This window comes from Hylobates moloch, unplaced genomic scaffold (assembly GCF_009828535.3).
Source record: "Hylobates moloch isolate HMO894 unplaced genomic scaffold, HMol_V3 SCAFFOLD_12, whole genome shotgun sequence".
Taxonomy (NCBI): Eukaryota; Metazoa; Chordata; class Mammalia; order Primates; family Hylobatidae; genus Hylobates; species Hylobates moloch.
The window spans coordinates 60,699,465-60,717,692 of record NW_026652287.1 but is presented as its reverse complement, the minus strand read 5'-3'; the positions used below and the strand labels follow the sequence as shown (position 1 = coordinate 60,717,692).

General features: G+C 42.4%; 1 protein-coding gene across 2 annotated transcripts in view; it reads right to left on the bottom strand.

The window, feature by feature from the left end:
* Positions 1–12,679, bottom strand: part of ZNF507 (zinc finger protein 507) — a 42,931-nt gene extending 30,252 nt beyond the window's left edge. The window contains exons 1-4 of one of the 2 annotated variants that reach the window (XM_032170358.2): positions 12,506–12,640; positions 10,936–11,029; positions 3,361–5,486; positions 1,284–1,401 (exon numbers count right to left, since the gene is read on the bottom strand). In XM_032170358.2, the coding sequence (XP_032026249.1) occupies positions 1,284–1,401; positions 3,361–5,484 (2,242 nt within the window). In that variant the 5' untranslated portion in view covers positions 5,485–5,486; positions 10,936–11,029; positions 12,506–12,640. Of the gene's footprint in view, positions 1–1,283; positions 1,402–3,360; positions 5,487–10,935; positions 11,030–12,505 lie in introns of both variants that reach the window. The other variant, XM_032170359.2, reaches the window with a different exon arrangement.
* Between the last annotated feature and the right edge of the window lie 5,549 nt (positions 12,680–18,228).

Below are 18,228 nucleotides of genomic sequence, written 5' to 3'. Positions count from 1 at the left end.
GTCTGAAGTGGTTATTTTGATTTTGAGCTGACACTTTAATCTTTTTATTAAAATTGTGAATTTTAATGTTAACTCATTTGGACAGTTTGAAATGTTTGCTTTTTAGGACGGTGCTAAAAAAGACATCTTCCAACACTGGTATTAACTGCAGGTGGTGCTACTGAGTAGTATTTACTTCATCCCTTCATTAGGGATTTATGGTCCAATCATATTAGACGTTTTAATGTCTCCTTTAAAGGGGATATGGAAACATAATGAATTAAAATAAAAGGAGGCATTTAGGGCTATTTTGTAAAAAGGAAACAAAACTGTTTTAGCTCAGCCATCTACTGCAGAAACAGATGCTATGTCATAAACTCCTTTTGTTTCGGAGAGTTTTACAGGGATGACATCTGTTTGACATGAGAATTTTGGTGCTACAGTGGTGTCAAAATCAGTTCTTTCAGAAGCATTCTAGAATCGGTTATGCTTTCTGGGGTATAATTTAATGAAACATTATGGTAAAACGTTTCACTCTGTAGTCGTTTCTAACTTTAATTCTTAGCAAATCTAAAAAGGAAAGTCACCCCAATATGTTTTATCTCTCATAAACATTATGCGCCACACTGGAGACATTTAAAGTATATCAATTTAAGTGAGCTGAACCAAAGCGGCACAGCTTAGTACACTTTATCCTTAATTCTCCGGATGTGGCATCCGCCTTCTCATGGAGCTCTAATTAAATCTTTTGATTCTAATATTCCTATTACCAGAAACTTGGTTGACTGCTACCTAACTAGTACATAAAAAGATCTTGTGTGTCTGTGTTTTTTTTTTTTTTTTAATAATGCAGATAAAATCTGGCAGTAATACTTGGGTAAGAATAAGATCACAGCGGGAAGCCCCAGTTAAAGTTTGGGGTGGGGGCTTACCATCTGCAAAAGCTCTGTTCTCAGTAGGTCAACTGGTGCCGAGAGAGGGAGGGGAGGCCTGTTTTCCATGTTGCAGCTTTCCTGGCTTGCTGGTACATCACCTTCTAAGGGGCTCTTAAGTTTCAACTGCAATAACTACCTACACAACTGAAGATGAATCCTTACTATCTAGGGCTTCTCACCTAGGACCTAGTAATCATCTGCTTCATTCAGTACTTGGCATTTCCTCAGAAACAGAGATCAGATTCACTCACATCCATGGTACAAAAATGGAGAATATAGGCTTTTGCCCTGAAAATAACCATGACAACTAAGGGCACTTTTATGTCATGTGCGAGACACTGCATCCTGCATAACAAAATACATAGATACCTTCCTGGACACATTTTCCATCAGCTGTATCACTGGAAATTCTTGGCTCATTAGAAGTTGCTATTGACAAGGTATCTGGAAGACTGTGCTGTTCTCTCTCATGGTTCCTCAATTGACTCTAAAAAGTGGAAATATATAATTTTCAATAAATATACATGTCCAACTCTTAGGAGGCTGTAGAAGAACGAGTTCATTGCTTTCATGGCCTAGTACAATGGATTACCATATCTTAAAATCAAGTCTGCTAAAGGATCATTTGACACATTTGACAATTTATAGAAAGAAGTACATTAGCAAATCATAATCACATTCAATGGACAGTTCCTCTTCATATTCTCTGAAAGGAAGTCACCATTTTCTTAGGTGATTACGCAGGGTGTGTCCGTATTTACTGAAACACTGGCAGGCCCAGAGGAGGAACGAGCAGAGTGTTCAGAATAATGCAACTTCACAAAAATAAATCCAATCAGTCATCGCTGGACTCCTAATTTTTCATTTAAATATCTAAATGTGTAAGAGACCTAACTGGAAGTGCTCCTCCAAGGACATCCTGTCTCCTCTACTTCCATTCCCATGAATCAAGAGCTCAGTAGCAAAAGAAACTGCTGGAGACTTCTGGAACTTGTCTTTGCAGCCTATGTGGACGTCCTACTTGGAATTTCATGAGTGTAATCTGACAAGCAGTGAACCTCAGACTCAAGGGCTTTCTTATTCCTGTTACCTTATTTTTTTTTTGAGACAGAGTCTCGCTCTGTTGCCCAGGCTGGAGTGCAGTGGCATGATCTTGGCTCACTGCAAGCTCCGCCTCCCAGGTTCATGCCATTCTCCTTCCTCAGCCTCCCGAGCAGCTGGGACTACAGGTGCCCACCACCACACCCAGCTAAGTTTTTGTATTTTTAGCAGATGGGGTTTCAGTGTTAGCCAGGATGGTCTCGATCTCCTGACCTCGTGATCCGCCCGCCTCGGCCTCCCTCCTGTTACCTTTTTACCAGAGCTAGACCCCAGCTCTCGGTAATCTGAGGGAAAAAGTGTACCTCCTAGTTAGCCCTTAGGATAACATTTGTAATACATTTTCAAGGAGTCACCTGGCCCACTGAAGAAGAAAAGTTCTAAACCAATGATTCAACAAGTTTCCTTTATAAAAGAATAGCACTTCATACAGGATATTGGTTTTGATAAGGTCAGTACTTAACATAAAAATCAGACAGTAAAAATAACTCTTGAAAGTTCTTTACCCTGCCCATAAAACATGACACACATGGCTCTGTTTCCATGACAGTGCCTTTTTTTTTTTATTTTTATTTTTTTGAGACGGAGTCTTGCTCTGTCGCCCAGGCTGGAGTGCAGTGGCGCGATCTCGGCTCACTGCAAGCTCCGCCTCCCGGGTTCACGCCATTCTCCTGCCTCAGCCTCTCCGAGTAGCTGGGACTACAGGCGCCCGCCACCACGCCCGGCTAATTTTTTGTATTTTTAGTAGAGACGGGGTTTCACCGTGGTCTCAATCTCCTGACCTCGTGATCCGCCCGCCTTGGCCTCCCAAAGTGCTGGGATTACAAGCGTGAGCCACCGCGCCCGGCTGACAGTGCCTTTTAATAGGTCCACCATAGCCTATTTTTCCTTCTGCAATGATACACATCACTGTTGGTTATGTAGAAGCTGAACTGAATGCCTGGCATTCTGGGGCCATATAAGATGAAAAATATGTATTTTTTTGTTGTGATGATGTACAGTTAAATTTGTTTAAGTCAAACGTATGTATGATGTCAATCCACTATACACTCCCTATAATTCTCTTGCAACAGAAAATCAACACTTTAAACTATACACACTAAAACACAGAGGCTGTTAAGGAGGCAGCAGGCGGGGAAAAGGATTCTACAGCAGAAATTCTGAAGACCTAGATATCAGTCCCAACTTTAATACTGATAAGTTGGGATCCCCTTGGGCAAATTACCAAACTTTTCTGGGACCCAGTTTCCTTATCTATAAAATGAGGTGATTGGACTAGATCTATAAAGTTCCCTTCTCACTCTAAGATGTGAAGGTCCTCTGAAAGACTTCCTGAACCAATGCTTACCTTATAATGGAAGGATTCTTCACACTGCTTGCACTGGTATATTCTTGTCTTACAGTGGTGGATCATGTGACTCTCCAAATCTTTGCTGTTGTCCGCTATGTGCTCGCAGATAGGACACTGATAAGGCTGTCTCTGTCGATGGACTCGTAAGTGCTGCTTGATGTAGCCCTTGTTGCCACTTGTGTAGTGACACAGGCGGCAACGGTAGGGTCGTTCAGCATTCGGGATGTATTCCACCACATTGTTTCCGGACAAACTTGTATCGCTGTTGGGTTGGCACTGGGCGTTGTCCTGCAACTCTTTCAAAATGTCATCGTCTGAAGCGTTTTGGTCTGTCCTTTCTCTCAATTTTTCAATGACGGTGAGTAAGGACATGCTGATGCCTGTCTTAACCTGCCCGTCTGACAACTCCTGCCTACCCTCTGGGAGTGCTACCAAGGTGGAGTTGCTTTGGTTAAGACTAGTTAATCCATCTGAAGAGTTTTTAAGTGGCGACATCATTTTTGAGTATGCTGCCAATGTACTATCTACTTGCCTTTGACTAGTATCTGGATCTAAAAGGTTTATATCTCCATAGTGCCCCAGGTTGGCTCTTGTCAACTCTGCAGCTCTTATAGGCATTGTGACAAGAGCTTCTGCAGCTAATGAATGTAATCGAAGAGACTCAGAATTTGTCCTTCTCCGGCCTGGTGGGGCATTCTCATCAGTAGCGAGGCCTTTATTCATTAACTCATCTTTCTTCTCTGAACTGCTCCAGCCTATGATCAATCCCCCAATATCAACAGTACATTTATCAGCACGATAAACATCATCCATTCCCTCGCGCCCAATCTGGGCTTCTGTCGGGCTCAGGTCCTTCCCTTCTTCCATTTCAGTGTTCATGAGGAAGCGCTTCTGTGAAAGGGTTTCTTCAGCACTTGGCAATCGCTCCACTATCACGTTCACATGCCCTTTTTTATTGGGGCTGCTGCTGATGATTTTCTGTGCTGATGTAAGTAGGCTATCAGGAATCAGATTCTCCTCTGCATCAGAAATCACTTCCAGCATTTCTTCCTCACTGGGGTCCAGGGTAACTGACTGATTTAGGTGTACTCCTCTTTCTGCACTCTGTTCTAAAGAAGATGAAGATAACTGTTCTGAGCTGCAAATCTGCACTTGCACTGATGGCCCATTGTGGATACTCAGTTCACTGTCTCCAATAGCAATAACCACTGCATCGACCCCACCAGGCGCGGTAGCTGCTGAAGAATCCAGCAGGCCTAGGGGCTCATTTTCATTTTCAAAGATTGGATAGGAGCAATCAACCTCCCCAGCATGTTTCCAAGCATGTGTTTTCAACATTCTCTGCTGGCCACAAGTGTAACTACAAAACAAGCATCGATACATGCCGTACTGTTCGTATGCATACCATTTCCTCCTACCCATTTCTGCCACAGATGCAGTTTGGACAGTATGAGTCTGCAGATTGTCCACACTTACTGGGATATCTGGAATGGTTTCATTTCTTTCTGTGGTTTTCCGACACAAAGAGTTGGAGGGGCTTACACACTGTTGGGCTTTGGAATGGGTGTGGATATTGGCATCACTGTCATGGTCATTCACCACGTGAGCTTCAAGTTCCTCCTGGCTTCTAGATGTAATATGGCACTCTGAGCACATTAATATCACTTCATTTTGCTGACCATGCTGCTTAATATGATCTTTTAACACAGAAAAAGATGATGACAGAAACTTACAAAGGCTACACTGATAAGACATAGCCTTCCCTTCATTCTGGGCAAGAGTGTCAGGGGTAAAATTTGTTTGTGACATGTCAGCCCTTCTAGTATCAGCAGCAGGTGACTGGGTTACTTTAGCTGGAATCTCACAAAGTTCTTGGGTTTCAAGAGAGTGTGCTGCAGGACTTGAATGTGGGCGTTTCTTCCCAATTAAAAGACATTTTTGTGACTTTTCATTTTCCACTATCTTGCTTAACTTCTGGATAACATGGATTAATGGATCTGGTTTAGTTTTTCTTTGTTCATCAATTTCCAATGAAGGACTGATGATACTTTCAGCAGTCAATATAGCTTCCTGTTCCCCAATATCTGGCACCAACATGGCAACACTGCTACTTTCTTCCATATCTAAAAAGGATAATGTAAAACAGAAAAATACCAGGTTACAGGATAATTACAGGCATGTAATTTAGAAAATATAAGAGAATGTTAGTGTCTATAATCTAAGTATTTTCTAAGCTGAAAGCTCCACGTCCACACACCTGGCGATCCCCAGTATAGATTTAAATTGGTTAGAACTTCTCCTTAGAATACAATCTTCTATCAAGACTAATGATGAAGATACTCCCCTCCATCACTTATTTCTTCGGAAATGATGATCTTTTTCTCCATTTTTCTTCACTTTCTTTGCCTTCAGCATCCAGCAGGACCAAAAATACTCCCTCCCTTTTGCACAATGCCAAGAAAGAAAAAAAAAAAAAAAGACTCCTATTCCTTGATTAAAGAAGCACAGCCATTCTCAAGGCATGTGAAACCCCTCCAGTTACTGTGAAACATCACTCTGTAAAGCCAACGACTGATACAATTCTTGAGAGGGTATTTCTTATACCAAATAGAGCTGCAGTTTTATTACTAAAATCACAAATTTGTTTTTTTTCTCCCCAAATCTTTGAAATTGTGAAACTATAGTCATGTAGTTTGTACAGGGCATACTGAATTTGGGAAAGTACTATATAAATGAAATTAAATAAAAGCAATGATCTAGTTCCTACTGTTACTTCCTTTATCTTCCTGAAGATAAACCACAAACTATGCTGTGGTTTTTTTCTAGAGGTCATATTAGTGGCCAACTATTACTCATATCCACATATATGGTTTTTTTTTTCCCCTGAAAGGGTAAGGGACATCAGAGAAGGAAAAAATTGATATCCCAGTTGTGTTTCAGGTCCAGATATGAACAGAGTCCTTAGAAGAGGTTATTTGTTCGTTCTAATAATGCATTATAGCTGAGGAAGTCACTAAACATAAAATACCCATAAATCTTTCTGCCTAAGTCTAGAATACTCTTTCTATTTCCTGGCAGTACTTTCATTTCGAACATTTCCTTTGGCTTAAAGTGAGATTAATTTGTTGACTTGGATCACATTTTTAAGTTTAGGCTTTTTTCCAGCAACAAGTTTTGTTTTTCCACATTTTAGGTGCATTCTGGAATCTTACTCACAACATTAAATAAATGCCAACAAAATTTTTAGTGGCACTAGCTATAGACCAAAGACCACACTATTCTTAAACTTCAGTCCCGGGCTCTGAATTCTTATTTTAGGTGGTGAATCATGGCTGTTCTTCCCCGCATGGTTGAATCAACATATAAGGGCCCTTCAGCCCCTGCCAAGATGACACCTAATGTCCTGCCAGGCCCCGCCCCCCGCCACACACACACACACACACACACACACACACACACACACACACACTGCTGACCAGCTTCAGTGCCAGGTCGCCCACAACTCTGGGCAGCAGCTATGGCTTTTCTTCCTCATTTTCTACTCCCTCTGGCAAGCCATCTTTCTAGATCTAGGTCCACATCAGGCAAAAATGCAAACACTTTACTCTTGGCTTCTTCAGTACTACTTCTTCCCTTCTTCCTAATAATACTCTGCCCTATGGCATCAGCTTTTTTCTCTTGGCTACCAGCTGTCTCCAACTGCCCTCACAGCAGAAAATGCATTCCATGGCCATTCCAACAACGATAGCTACCCTGGCTCCCAAAGGCCCGTGGTCCTTCAGCCACTCTCCCTTAAACAATCTCTCAAAAGACTAGTTCTGTTTCATCTTTCTCAGGTAGAAGGAACAAAAGTCTTTTTAGAACTCTATGCTCAGCTGTAAGTCATTAAAGAGGAGACCAATGGGGGAACAATTTGTTTCCTTAGAAAAAACCCTTTTGTGACTTCCTAAGTCACTTTAATAGTCTTAGAATTCCACATTTTTAGGCCAAGCGGAGCTGTGGCTCTTCATGTGACCACTGATTTCCCTTTAAGGTGATTAACTTAAGGCCTTATTTCTGTCAGTTCAATGGTTAAATGCAAATTGGTTAAATGATAAGTTTAATAATAGGAATCCTCAAACATTCAATTTTCTGAACATGATACGGCTCTCTACTGTAGATCTAAGGTCTCCTTCCCCATGAAATGTAACACCCATGTAGGCTGATTGATCATCTGGAGGTTAACAAGTGAATGTTTGTTCAAGAGACTTTGCACACCCATAGGGTTACAAAGGTGACTCATGTTATCTTTCTTCTACTTAATAAGAGAAGTAACACAGACCAGTGCAAATTGCTCCCCGTGGATATTTCAGTGTGTACCTTAAAAAGAAAGTGAAATGAAGAGAAGGAGGAGTTCATCTTAACTCAAGAAAAAGACTAATACAAAAGAATCTGACAAAACATTCAAGATTTTTAAAGCTGTGTCTGCTCACGCATTAAGAGCTAATGGAAATTTGCAGCAGATGCTCCAATTTTCCCTGAACATTTATGTAAGTATCTCATTTTAAAGGCTGCATACATTTGGGGATAAGTACAGTAATGGCAGCTATAAAACAGATATGACAACATAAAATATGTCAGGAAACACCTGAAAAACCAGTTTGGGTCCCCATGCAAAATCAATGCACAAGTTAATCTCATAAAAACGAGTTTCCGTTAAAAAAAAAAAAAAGGTTAGATAAACAGCTGATAATAAAGTATACACAGAGGGGAAGTTACTGTAAGGCCAACTCTTCCAATTTTCACAAAAATTTTACTTAGACCACTAATGCAGAAATACATATATATGAGACTGCATGTCAAGTGAAGCAAATCTGAACAAAAGAGACGAAATAAGGAGTATACAAATAATGTGAGTGGCTCAATAGTGATGACAACATAAACTATGACAATCTGCATACTCTCCTTGGCCTCCAAGAGATCAATGTAAACACAGTTTAAAACAATTACCTTGGTGGTAGTGCAGTGGTGGGGTGGAGAGGATGAGAATAAAGAAAGAATGACTAATTCTGTAATTGAAGTTGAATGATGAGTACCTAGGAATTCACTGTTCTTTCTACTTATGTAAATGTTTAACATTTTTCATAATAAAAAGGCTAAACAGATCATAATAAAGTATACACAGAGGGGAAGTTACCTTAAGGCCAATTCTTCAAATTTCTTGATTTCTTAGAATCACAGAAATTTTACTTAGACCACTAATGCAGAAATACAAATATGTGTGTGTGTGTAACAAACAAATTGTTATGTGCAAGGCGCAAGGCAAAGTATCAGGAAAAATTTTAAATTCTTAATACTTGTAGTTTAAAACTGAGTTGAGTGGATAAGGCAAACATTTGGAAGTTAAAAAGTAACAGCGTTTAAACAATGCAATAGTACACAAGGTAAAATAAAAGGCAACAGTCAATGACTAAATCCTGAAAGAGACTGAAGAGCTCCTTTGGGCTAGCAAGGTAAGCAAACGCTTCATGGAGAGGTAAGATGTCCACTGGTTCCCAAAGGATGGGCAGCATGCCAGACATCATCCATTTGCCCTCTAGGCTCACTGTATCCTCCTTTCTATTCTGCTCTGTGTCAGAGGGATTACATCACTAGGCTCCCCTGCCCTCTGCTTTCTGGTTGAGGTCAGCCAATGAAGAACCATGACAGATCAGAGGGAGGTAGCAGAGTAAGATCAGAATATTCATTGTCCTGCTTCTCTATCTCTAGGTCACCTTGGATTGGCCGTGTTCCTCAATGGAAGGCTACTTCTTTCCAGGTAGGCTGCTCTCCAAGACCCTTCTGATTTTGATACCTCTCCCTCTCCTAATGCTGCTAGCTCCAGATAACTGCATTATGCTCTGGTTTGCTTATTGAAGTCCAACACCTCTATTACTAATATCTTTGTAAATATACCTTCCTTGAATTATCCTCATTTCAACGTGCCATTTGCTTCCTTGGAATACTGCTGATGCAAGTTGACACAAGGGTAGCAGTGACCAGAAAAGCAGCCATGACATGACTATATTTTTAGAAGTGAGAATAAGCATGCTATCTGGGGGTGAGTGAAAAGATCGATATGGCTGAATAGGAAAGTTCACCAGGAGGAAAGACGACGACAGGCATTAGCAAAACAGGAGATTTCTTGTTTGGAATGTTTAGACATAACAACAACAGAGTAAATATATTAAATTGTTACAAATAAATAAGTAATAAACAAAAGTTGTATCCCAAACCAGAAAAGTTCTATAACCCTTTCCACCAACTCTCTCAAATCTTTCCTTGACAACAGTATTCCACAGGCAAACACTTCTAATTAATATCTTTCTCACAAAAAGTTAGGAGCCAAATTATTTCAGTTGTCTTTATTTCCTTATAATTTGCTATTTGGTTGTGTATCTAATTAGTTCTTTATAGTTACAGTAGTATGGTCATCATGAGTAAAATCAAGTTGAACAATTCATGTGGGCCTGGAGAAAAGGCTGTAATTTTCTGTGTATATATGAAGAACAGTACAATATGATACAAAAGAACCTTCTCTTTCAGAACAAGAATTTGTTTTTTCCAAAATGGAAAAAAAAAAAAAATTGTGCTATAGAAGTAATGGCCAATAAATTCCCCATTCTTCCAGATTATTGTAATTCTAAAATATGACAAATTTATTTTGCTCCAGCCAAAAGAAGGCAGGGGACATAAGCTCAAGGGTCCCTCCCCTAAAGTGCCCTCAGTTAGCTGTGTGACCTTAGGCAAGTCACTGTCTCTGTGAGTTTTTGATTGCTCAGATGTAAAACAAGAGGGTGAAGCTAGATGAACTTTCAGGTCCCTGAATTATAAACTGTCTATAAAGTTACCTGGAAACTGCTTACACATTATTTATAGATTTACTTCACTATATCGGCTACAATTTATTTGATTTAAAGTCTTCTGAGCCCAAGGTAATTATTAATTACCGCTAAAAAAAAAATGAGTATAAATATCACAAGTATATGGAGTTTCATAGTCTAGAGTTTCTTGGTTGGCACACGGCCTGAGAGAATATTCTAATTTGGCAGCTGCGACGAAGACATAAGGTCTAACTAACATTAACCAATATTCAGATTTACTATCATTTATTGAGCACCTATAATGTGCCAACCAGAGTGCTGGAGGCTACAAAAATGACTGAGGAAATCCTCGCCCATGAGGCGCAAGTCTAGGGAGTAATGCCTCTGTAGATTTTGTGTAATACTCAAATTTTGGGTATTTTTTTTTTTTTTTTGCAGATGAGGAACCTAAGACTCACAGACACAAAGTGGTAACTGGTTTAAGAACAGGAATCCAGGCCAATCTCACTCTAAAACCATGCTTTCTCTAATACACCAATTTTCCTCTTAATTCTCAATGAGAATAAAAATGTACAAAATATCAATACTGAAAAGAGTAACAGCTCCTTACAGCTAGGCTCTATCAAACAAGTTAGTGGTATCTGATCCTCGTAACTCTTTGGGACAGGCTAGGTGGGTGTTACACAATCTTATAAATAAGGAAACACTCAGTGCGGTTTAAGTGACTTACCCAAGGTTACATGGCTGTTAAGTGGCAGAGCCAGTGTCTTTCAAATCAATTCCTGAAATTAATACAGTCCCTTGGATCAATCTTCAAAATCCAGCTGTGGCCAAGAACGAAAGTATATAGTATCAAAACATTTCTCTTTCTTGGTGAAACAAAGTAATGATTTTTTTTTTTTGGCAGTGAAAAATTTCTCAATATTCCATGTAAAAAGAAATTCAGAGGAATGTTCATGCAATCCCATTACGTAATGCAAATTTAAATAATTTATCTAACAAGCCGACTTGAGGATTTTGCAGAAGTTAGGAAAAAATAGCTCTGGAAACTTCTCCCAATAATTGTGTATTTTGTTTTACCTCAGAATTTACGTACTGGACTCAACACTATTGGTTTTACTGACATCATTTTCTAATGAGAATGGAACAATAAATTGCACATTGCTATTTTAATCTAAACTAAAAATACAATCTAACGAGTGATTCTGCAACCAAGCACAATAGGCAGAAAAACGGCATAAAAAGATATGACACAGTGGTGTGACCTATATATCTTCTAACGCAGTTTCCTACTCTGGTCCTACATTTCTTTGCCACTGTTTCTTATACTGGCTGGAATAAATTTAAAAGATAAAAAAATGCTTATTCGTTTCACCTAGAATGCAACTACCTTATCGATTACGGTTAAGTCAAATAGCTCACTGCCAGGGCAGAAAAAACATCTTCAGGGCTCCCCTTAAGTTAATTTTCAACGAGTTAGTGAGGTAAAGGAATGAAGGGCCAGGCTTTCTTTTAATCAATAACGCAACCCATACTCTGAGTGAGAGCGGAGTACTGGAGAAAGTGCAAACTCAAAGAGGTGATAAATCCAGTAATTGTCTGAGAAGAGCGATGCAGACTGATAGCAAATTACAGCCCACTGCAGAAACTTAAAAAGACCGCCTTGGGGTTGGGAAAGTGGCCTCCACCTTATTAATCATCCCGGCCTTCTACACAAACCATTCATTCCGATGCCCCCAAGTTTTAAGAGGTGGAAACTTTCCCCGATGGTCTCCGTGATCTCTGTAGATACCATTCTATCTCCAGAGGATGGTAATAAATGCAGAAGACCAGGGCTGCGTTTCTGTACTAGCTTTTTCTACACCACGCACTGGGTAAAGGACTGAGGTGATGGGTGGGGAATGAGGGGGCTTAGAAAATTAATCAAAAGATGCTGTGAGAACATCGTTGCTGGGTCCATCCCGGCTGGCCTAAGCGATCTCACGTCTGCAGAAGGAAGCAACGCCTGGAGAAGGAAGCAACGCCTGCAGGCGGGCCTGCAGGCGGGCTGGGCTGGTGACAGTATGCAGGGAGCAGCAGGTTCCCCCCCACCCCCAGCTGCAAGGCAAGCCCGGAGTCTCCGCAGGCATTGCTGCACAGAAGACAGAACCGGGACACGGAACTTGGGGCTTGTGGCTAGCACTGGGTGGGGGTCGGCCGGCTGAGGAGGAAGCGAGCGCCGGCAGAGGCCTGAGGGGAGGATGCACATGGCCGGCGGCGGCGCTAACAGCGGGCGGAGGGGCGGCCCCGGGGCGCGGTACCTGCGGTCAGGCGGCGGCTGCTGCTTCCGCGAGCCTCGTTTGGCCAGCCAGGACCCGGCCGTGCCCTCGCCCTCGTCCTTGCCCACCTCTCTCCCGGCTCTTTTCCCTCTTTTCCCCCGCTTTCCCCCTCCTCATCCGGAGCTCCAAAATGGCGGCGCTGGGGACGGATCACGTGAGCCGCGGGTGGGTCAGGTGACCCGAATGGCGGGCAGCGGGGGCGGGGCGAGGCTCAGGCCCCGCCCACCGGCATCCCGGGCCGCCGAGGCTGGACCGGCGAGGGGGAGGCTGCCCAGCTGGCTTAGCCCCTTGCAAACCCTGGCTCCTGGGCGGGGTTCGGGCCCAGTTGTCTGGCTCTCATGGCCCCTTCCAGACGTCTAGATTTAGAAGTCACCGTGTATTCACTTTGGCATCTCCCCATGTCGCCTAAATCCGCTGTGGGCTAGCCTTATCACCCCACTCACTCCGCAATTGGCTTTCAACAATGGGCATTGGGATGTTTTTTTTTTTTCTTTAGCCTTGCGCTTCTGGATTTGTATTAGTTCTTTTGGTGGGACTGTACATTTCAAGGTGTTCTTGGCTAAAATATAGAGGTCCTAGCCAGATTCGCAGCTTGGCTTTAAGGGGTGCCTGTTAAGGGCCAGAGCTGGCCCTGGGAAATCTCTTTGCTTGAGAGATTCAGGATTTTCGGGGTTTGTAGGACCAGACCCAGTAACACAAGCTCAGCCCTCCGAGGGCGCGATGGTGTTTGTCATTCGGATCTGTTTTATGAAAGATACTAGGATGGTTCCCCTGCTAACAGTGAAAAACGGACTGAGTGAAGCATTCCAGCCAATTTCACCAAAAATGCTGGATAGTTTTGCTGTATTAGGAACTACGCAGTGTGGTGCTTGGGTCCGGACTCCGGGTGATCGGTGGACATGAGCAAGGGAGTAAAACTGAAGATTCTGGCCATTGTAATGGAATGGACTCGTTTGGTGAGATACCTCTTCAGGATCTATTCCAGATCTTTTAGAGGCCTTTACAGCTGGCTGGGCTGTCCACGATCCTGGGAGGAAGATCCAACAAAATTTAGAATCAGACAGGCTGATAATTCCTGTTACTGTATTTCAGAATTCAAATTCATCTGAATTTGGGGGTTAGGAACAGCAAAGTTAGAATTTTTATTTTTATTTTTTTTTTTTTGAGACGGAGTCTCGCTCTCTCCCCAGGCTGGAGTGCAGTGGCGCAATCTCGGCTCACTGCAACCTCCACCTCCCAGGTTCAAGTGATTCTCCTGCCTCAGCCTCCCGAGTAGCTGGCACTACAGGGCATGCCACCATGCCCAGCTAATTTTTTTGTATTTTTAGTAGAGACGGGGTTTCACCATGTTGGCCAGGATGGTCTCGATCTCTTGACATCATGAGCCACCCGCCTCAGCCTCCCAAAGTGCTGGGGTTACGGGCGTGAGCCACCGCACCCAGCTGCAAAGTTAGAATTCTGCTATTCCACAGAATCCTTTGCCAATTAGACCAAATAGCTATGAAGAAATAAAAATAAAATGTTGAGTAATTTTTTTTTTCAATAAAAGGTAGGAGATTGAGCAGGACACTAGCATGGAAGGATGGAAGGAAAAAACAGTGAAGAAAAACCAGAAATACGAAGTGTTGAAAGGGAGAACAAACAAGTAATATGAGAAATTCCTTCCCTTGGGCGACTGGCACAAACAATCCTCGCTTATCATTATCTGAAGAGGCTTTTCGTTAGTCATGTCTTAAGTGTAATGTCCATGAATCTGAAAGTAGACAGATGAAATGACAGAATTATTTGATCAAGGGAGAGTGCAGAAACACAAAAGAGAAACTATAATCTAGGGAAAATAAAGAACTTTTAAAACAAGCGAACGAAAGTGTATCTTCGTCTGAAGTTCCTGTGGTGGTCATTACTGGTATTCACCAACTAGTTCCCATTGTCCCTCTTCTGGCATAAGGTTAGATAGAAATTCCTGACCCTGTGGCTCGGGGGTGTGGCCGGTACTGGTGTTGGCTAATGGGTCGTGTGTGGGAGTGAGGGCATTCCCTTCATGCTGGAGCATTTAATTGCCAGTGCATTTCCCTCCAGAGTACGTTTCCCTTTGGCTTGATGACTGGCAATGTTTCAGGTGGTGGCCATCCCGTCAGCCGGCATCTTAGAGGGACACTGATGAGCTGAGTCCCCAGCTGACCCATGGTGGTGGATATGTAGGGTGAGCAAGTCTCTGATGATTTTGGAGCTGATTTTTTGTTGTTGTTTTTTTGAGACGGAGTCTCACCCTGTTGCCCAGGCTGGAGTACAGTGGTGTGATTCCGGCTCACTGCAACCTCCCCCTGCTGGGTTCAAGCCATTCTCCTGCCTCAGCCTCCTGAGTAGCTGGGATTACAGGCACATGCCACCACGCCCAGATAATTTTGTATTTTTAGTAGACGGGGTTTCACCATGTCAGCCAGGCTGATCTTGAACTCCCGACCTCAGATGATCCACCCACCTTGGCCTCCCAAAGTGCTGGGATTACAGGCATGAGCCACCGCACCTGGCCTTTTTTTTCCTTTAATTTTATATTAGGGAAGTCCATGTGCAGATTTGTTACATGGTATATTAGATGATGCTGAGGTATGGGCTTCCATTGATTCCCTCACTCAAATAGTGAACATGGTACCCTATAGGTAGTTTTTCAAACCTTGCCCCCCTCCCTGCCTTTCCCTTTTTGGGGTCCCCAGTGTTCATTATTCCCTTCTTTATGTCCATGTATACCCCATGTTTAGCTCCCACTTATAAGTGAGAACATGCAGTATTGGACTTTCTGTTTCTGTGTTAATTTGCTTAGGATAATGGCTTCTAGCTGCATCCATGTTGCTGCAAGGAACATGATTTTGTTCTTTTTTATGGCTGCATAGTATTCCTTGCTGTATACGTACCGCATTTTCTTTATCCAGTCTACCATTGATGGGCACTTAAGTTGATTCCATGTCTTTGCAATTGTGAATAGTGCTTCAGTAAATATACGAATGCAGGTGTCTTTTCAGTAAAATGATTTATCTTCCTTTGGATATACACCCAGTAGTGGGATTGTTGGGTGGAATGGTAGTTCTAATGTTAGTTCTTAGAGAAATCTGCTTGTTACTGTAGCATGACACAGCCACTGATACCCACTCCCTACTCTGATGTACCTGGAACAGCCAGAGCCATTAGGAAGAAATCATTATAGGCAGAAAGGAATGATAATGAAGGAATTTGGTCCTTCATTCCTGAAGACTGAGAAAGTATACAGTGCAGAATCTGATAGGAAAACCAAGACAACTTCAAAAAGCCTTGGACACAGAACCTCAGTATTTCTCTTTCCTAGAAAAGAACTCTCTGGAAAGTTACAGTCAACATTTTTAAGTCAGAAGAATGCAAAGGCATTCAGATGTAGTTCCATTGAGCTTGTGGACATCTCACCTAAACTCTTCTCAGCACCTCTCACCTGCCACAGAGTGTTATTTATCATGATTTAATTAAACAATCCTAGTAAGATTTAGTATTATAGATAGGAAACTCGCTTACTCAGTTATCTAGTGCCTACTCAGTGGAATCTGATTGTGTCTCCAGATGAGAGATGACCCAGTAACTGAATCCCTATCTCCACACACCTCATTATTTTACTTTGAGGCCATTAATTAGTCGATGAGGCTAAAGGTTTCGCTTCTCCTACAAGTATCATGGGTCTCTATATCTCCTAAAGTGACCACGGAGTTTGATGATACATAGTGCTTTACAAGCTGAACTGGAGCACTACTTACATTTTGGGAACGCTGAAGACAGTGCCTCGAGTGAGTTGCCAAGGTGATGACTGGTTGTAAACTGAATGAGACATTGAACCAGTTGAAACTGGAGAAAGACCTACTTGTTTCCAGCCACAATACTTATGAAGGACACCTTGTCTTTGGTGTGATAAGATTAGATTAGGTTTGTTTTGAAGGGATTAATCATGTAAGTCTTTGACACAGAACAGAAAATTGGACGAGACATGTGGCCCGTATTTCTTTAAGGTGTAATTTTTATCATGACCTTTAAAAAATATACTGCCTCAAAAAATGGGAGATTGTAGAAGGGTGAGAGGAGGCAAGAGAGCTAAAAGGCAAAAAAGGATGTGGTAGTGCGAGCTGAGAAAAATAAACCCAAAAATTGTCCCTGACTTTGCTACCTAGCTCTTGTGGGACTGTGAGCAAGTGGACTCTTATCTTTCCGATGTTTTCACCTTGCTTGTAAAACAAGAAGTTCAATTTATCCTTTTTTTTGAGCTTCAGATGACTGGTATATAGAAGCACAGAGCTTAATGATAGGAGTCCTCTGGGTTCAAGATGGGACTTCATCATTAAGAATAATGGCAAGACTTGATTTTATTAATGAATGAAAAGATTGCTTGATGTAAGTCAGAAGGAATGTAAGATGAAAAGATGTGATATATTATTATATATACAGCTGTCAGTAATAGATTAACATTAGCTCTGGGTTCCTTATACTTTGCATCCTGAATATACACCTAGAAATACTTCATAATTATAGTTCAGGTCTCAAGGACCATCATAAATTACCCATCTGTCATTTATTCTCTGCTAAAAGCCACAGACCTACGTTTTTTCAACAGCACATCGACATCTAAAATCCCTGGTGCTATGAGGCATACATATTAATTTATTTCTTATTGAGGGCCCAAGTAAATCAGAAGGATACATAATGACCAACCATGACGATGAAGAGGAGGAGAAAGGGCAGGGGACGTGATTGTGAAAGTCGGGGTTGGCTCTGCCTAACACTGGTCTTTGTTTAATTTGCCGCTCAGCTGTTTTGGGGCTGAGATGGTAACTTATTTAGAAAAGGCCCACCGAGGAACTCAGACATAGTAAATATAGCAGCCCTGCAGTCAACGCTGCGATGGAATTCTCTCCAGAGTTCTCCTAGCCCTGAGATCCTGTCTTAGACTCAGGACCTGGGTATAAGGACGAGAATCAATAATGGTGACATCTAGTGGCCCACCTGCAATGTGCAGCCAAGCCACAGGGCACTCCAGCGGAAAGTGGGACCTGTGCCTGGTCCAAGCCAACTTAAGCCTGACCCCAAGCTCCTGAATCAGCCTAAGAGTTTGGTGTCTGGCAGAGATTCCCTGCATTCGTGTTGATTTGTGATCGGGATCCAGGAAACGCACCAGCAGGCTGGGAGTGGAGGTGGAGGGGGGCTGCTTTTGAGGCCGACAGGAGGCTCCTTTCAGTCTAGTCTGCATATGCCACAGACTGGTGCTGCAGGAAAGCGCAGCTCGGCGGAGCTAGCGGTGGAGCAGGGAGCTTGCCTCCGCCAGACTGTCTTTCTGCCTCAACGCAGACTGGTTATTGGAACGCTCAAGCAATTTTCAGTCGTCTTTGTCAATAAAGTCAGTCTCTTCTCTGCAAGGGGAATGAAAATGAGATTTTGAGGCCTCCAAAGAGCTCTCTTCTTTGGCCATTTTTCTCTACCCAGGAGCCAGGGAGTGGCTCCACCGAGCTGGGTGGGAGCTATTTGCTCTGCCCCAAACCCCTGTTGACAGGTAATACCACCTGCTTCTGAACAAGACAATGTGATTGTAATAGGATACTGTTCAAGTCTTCCTAGAGAAGCAGTTTCCTGAAAACAGTGGCCTTTATTGATGAGTGGAGCAGAGGAAGAAAATGAAAAGAAGAAGGAGGAGAAGATGA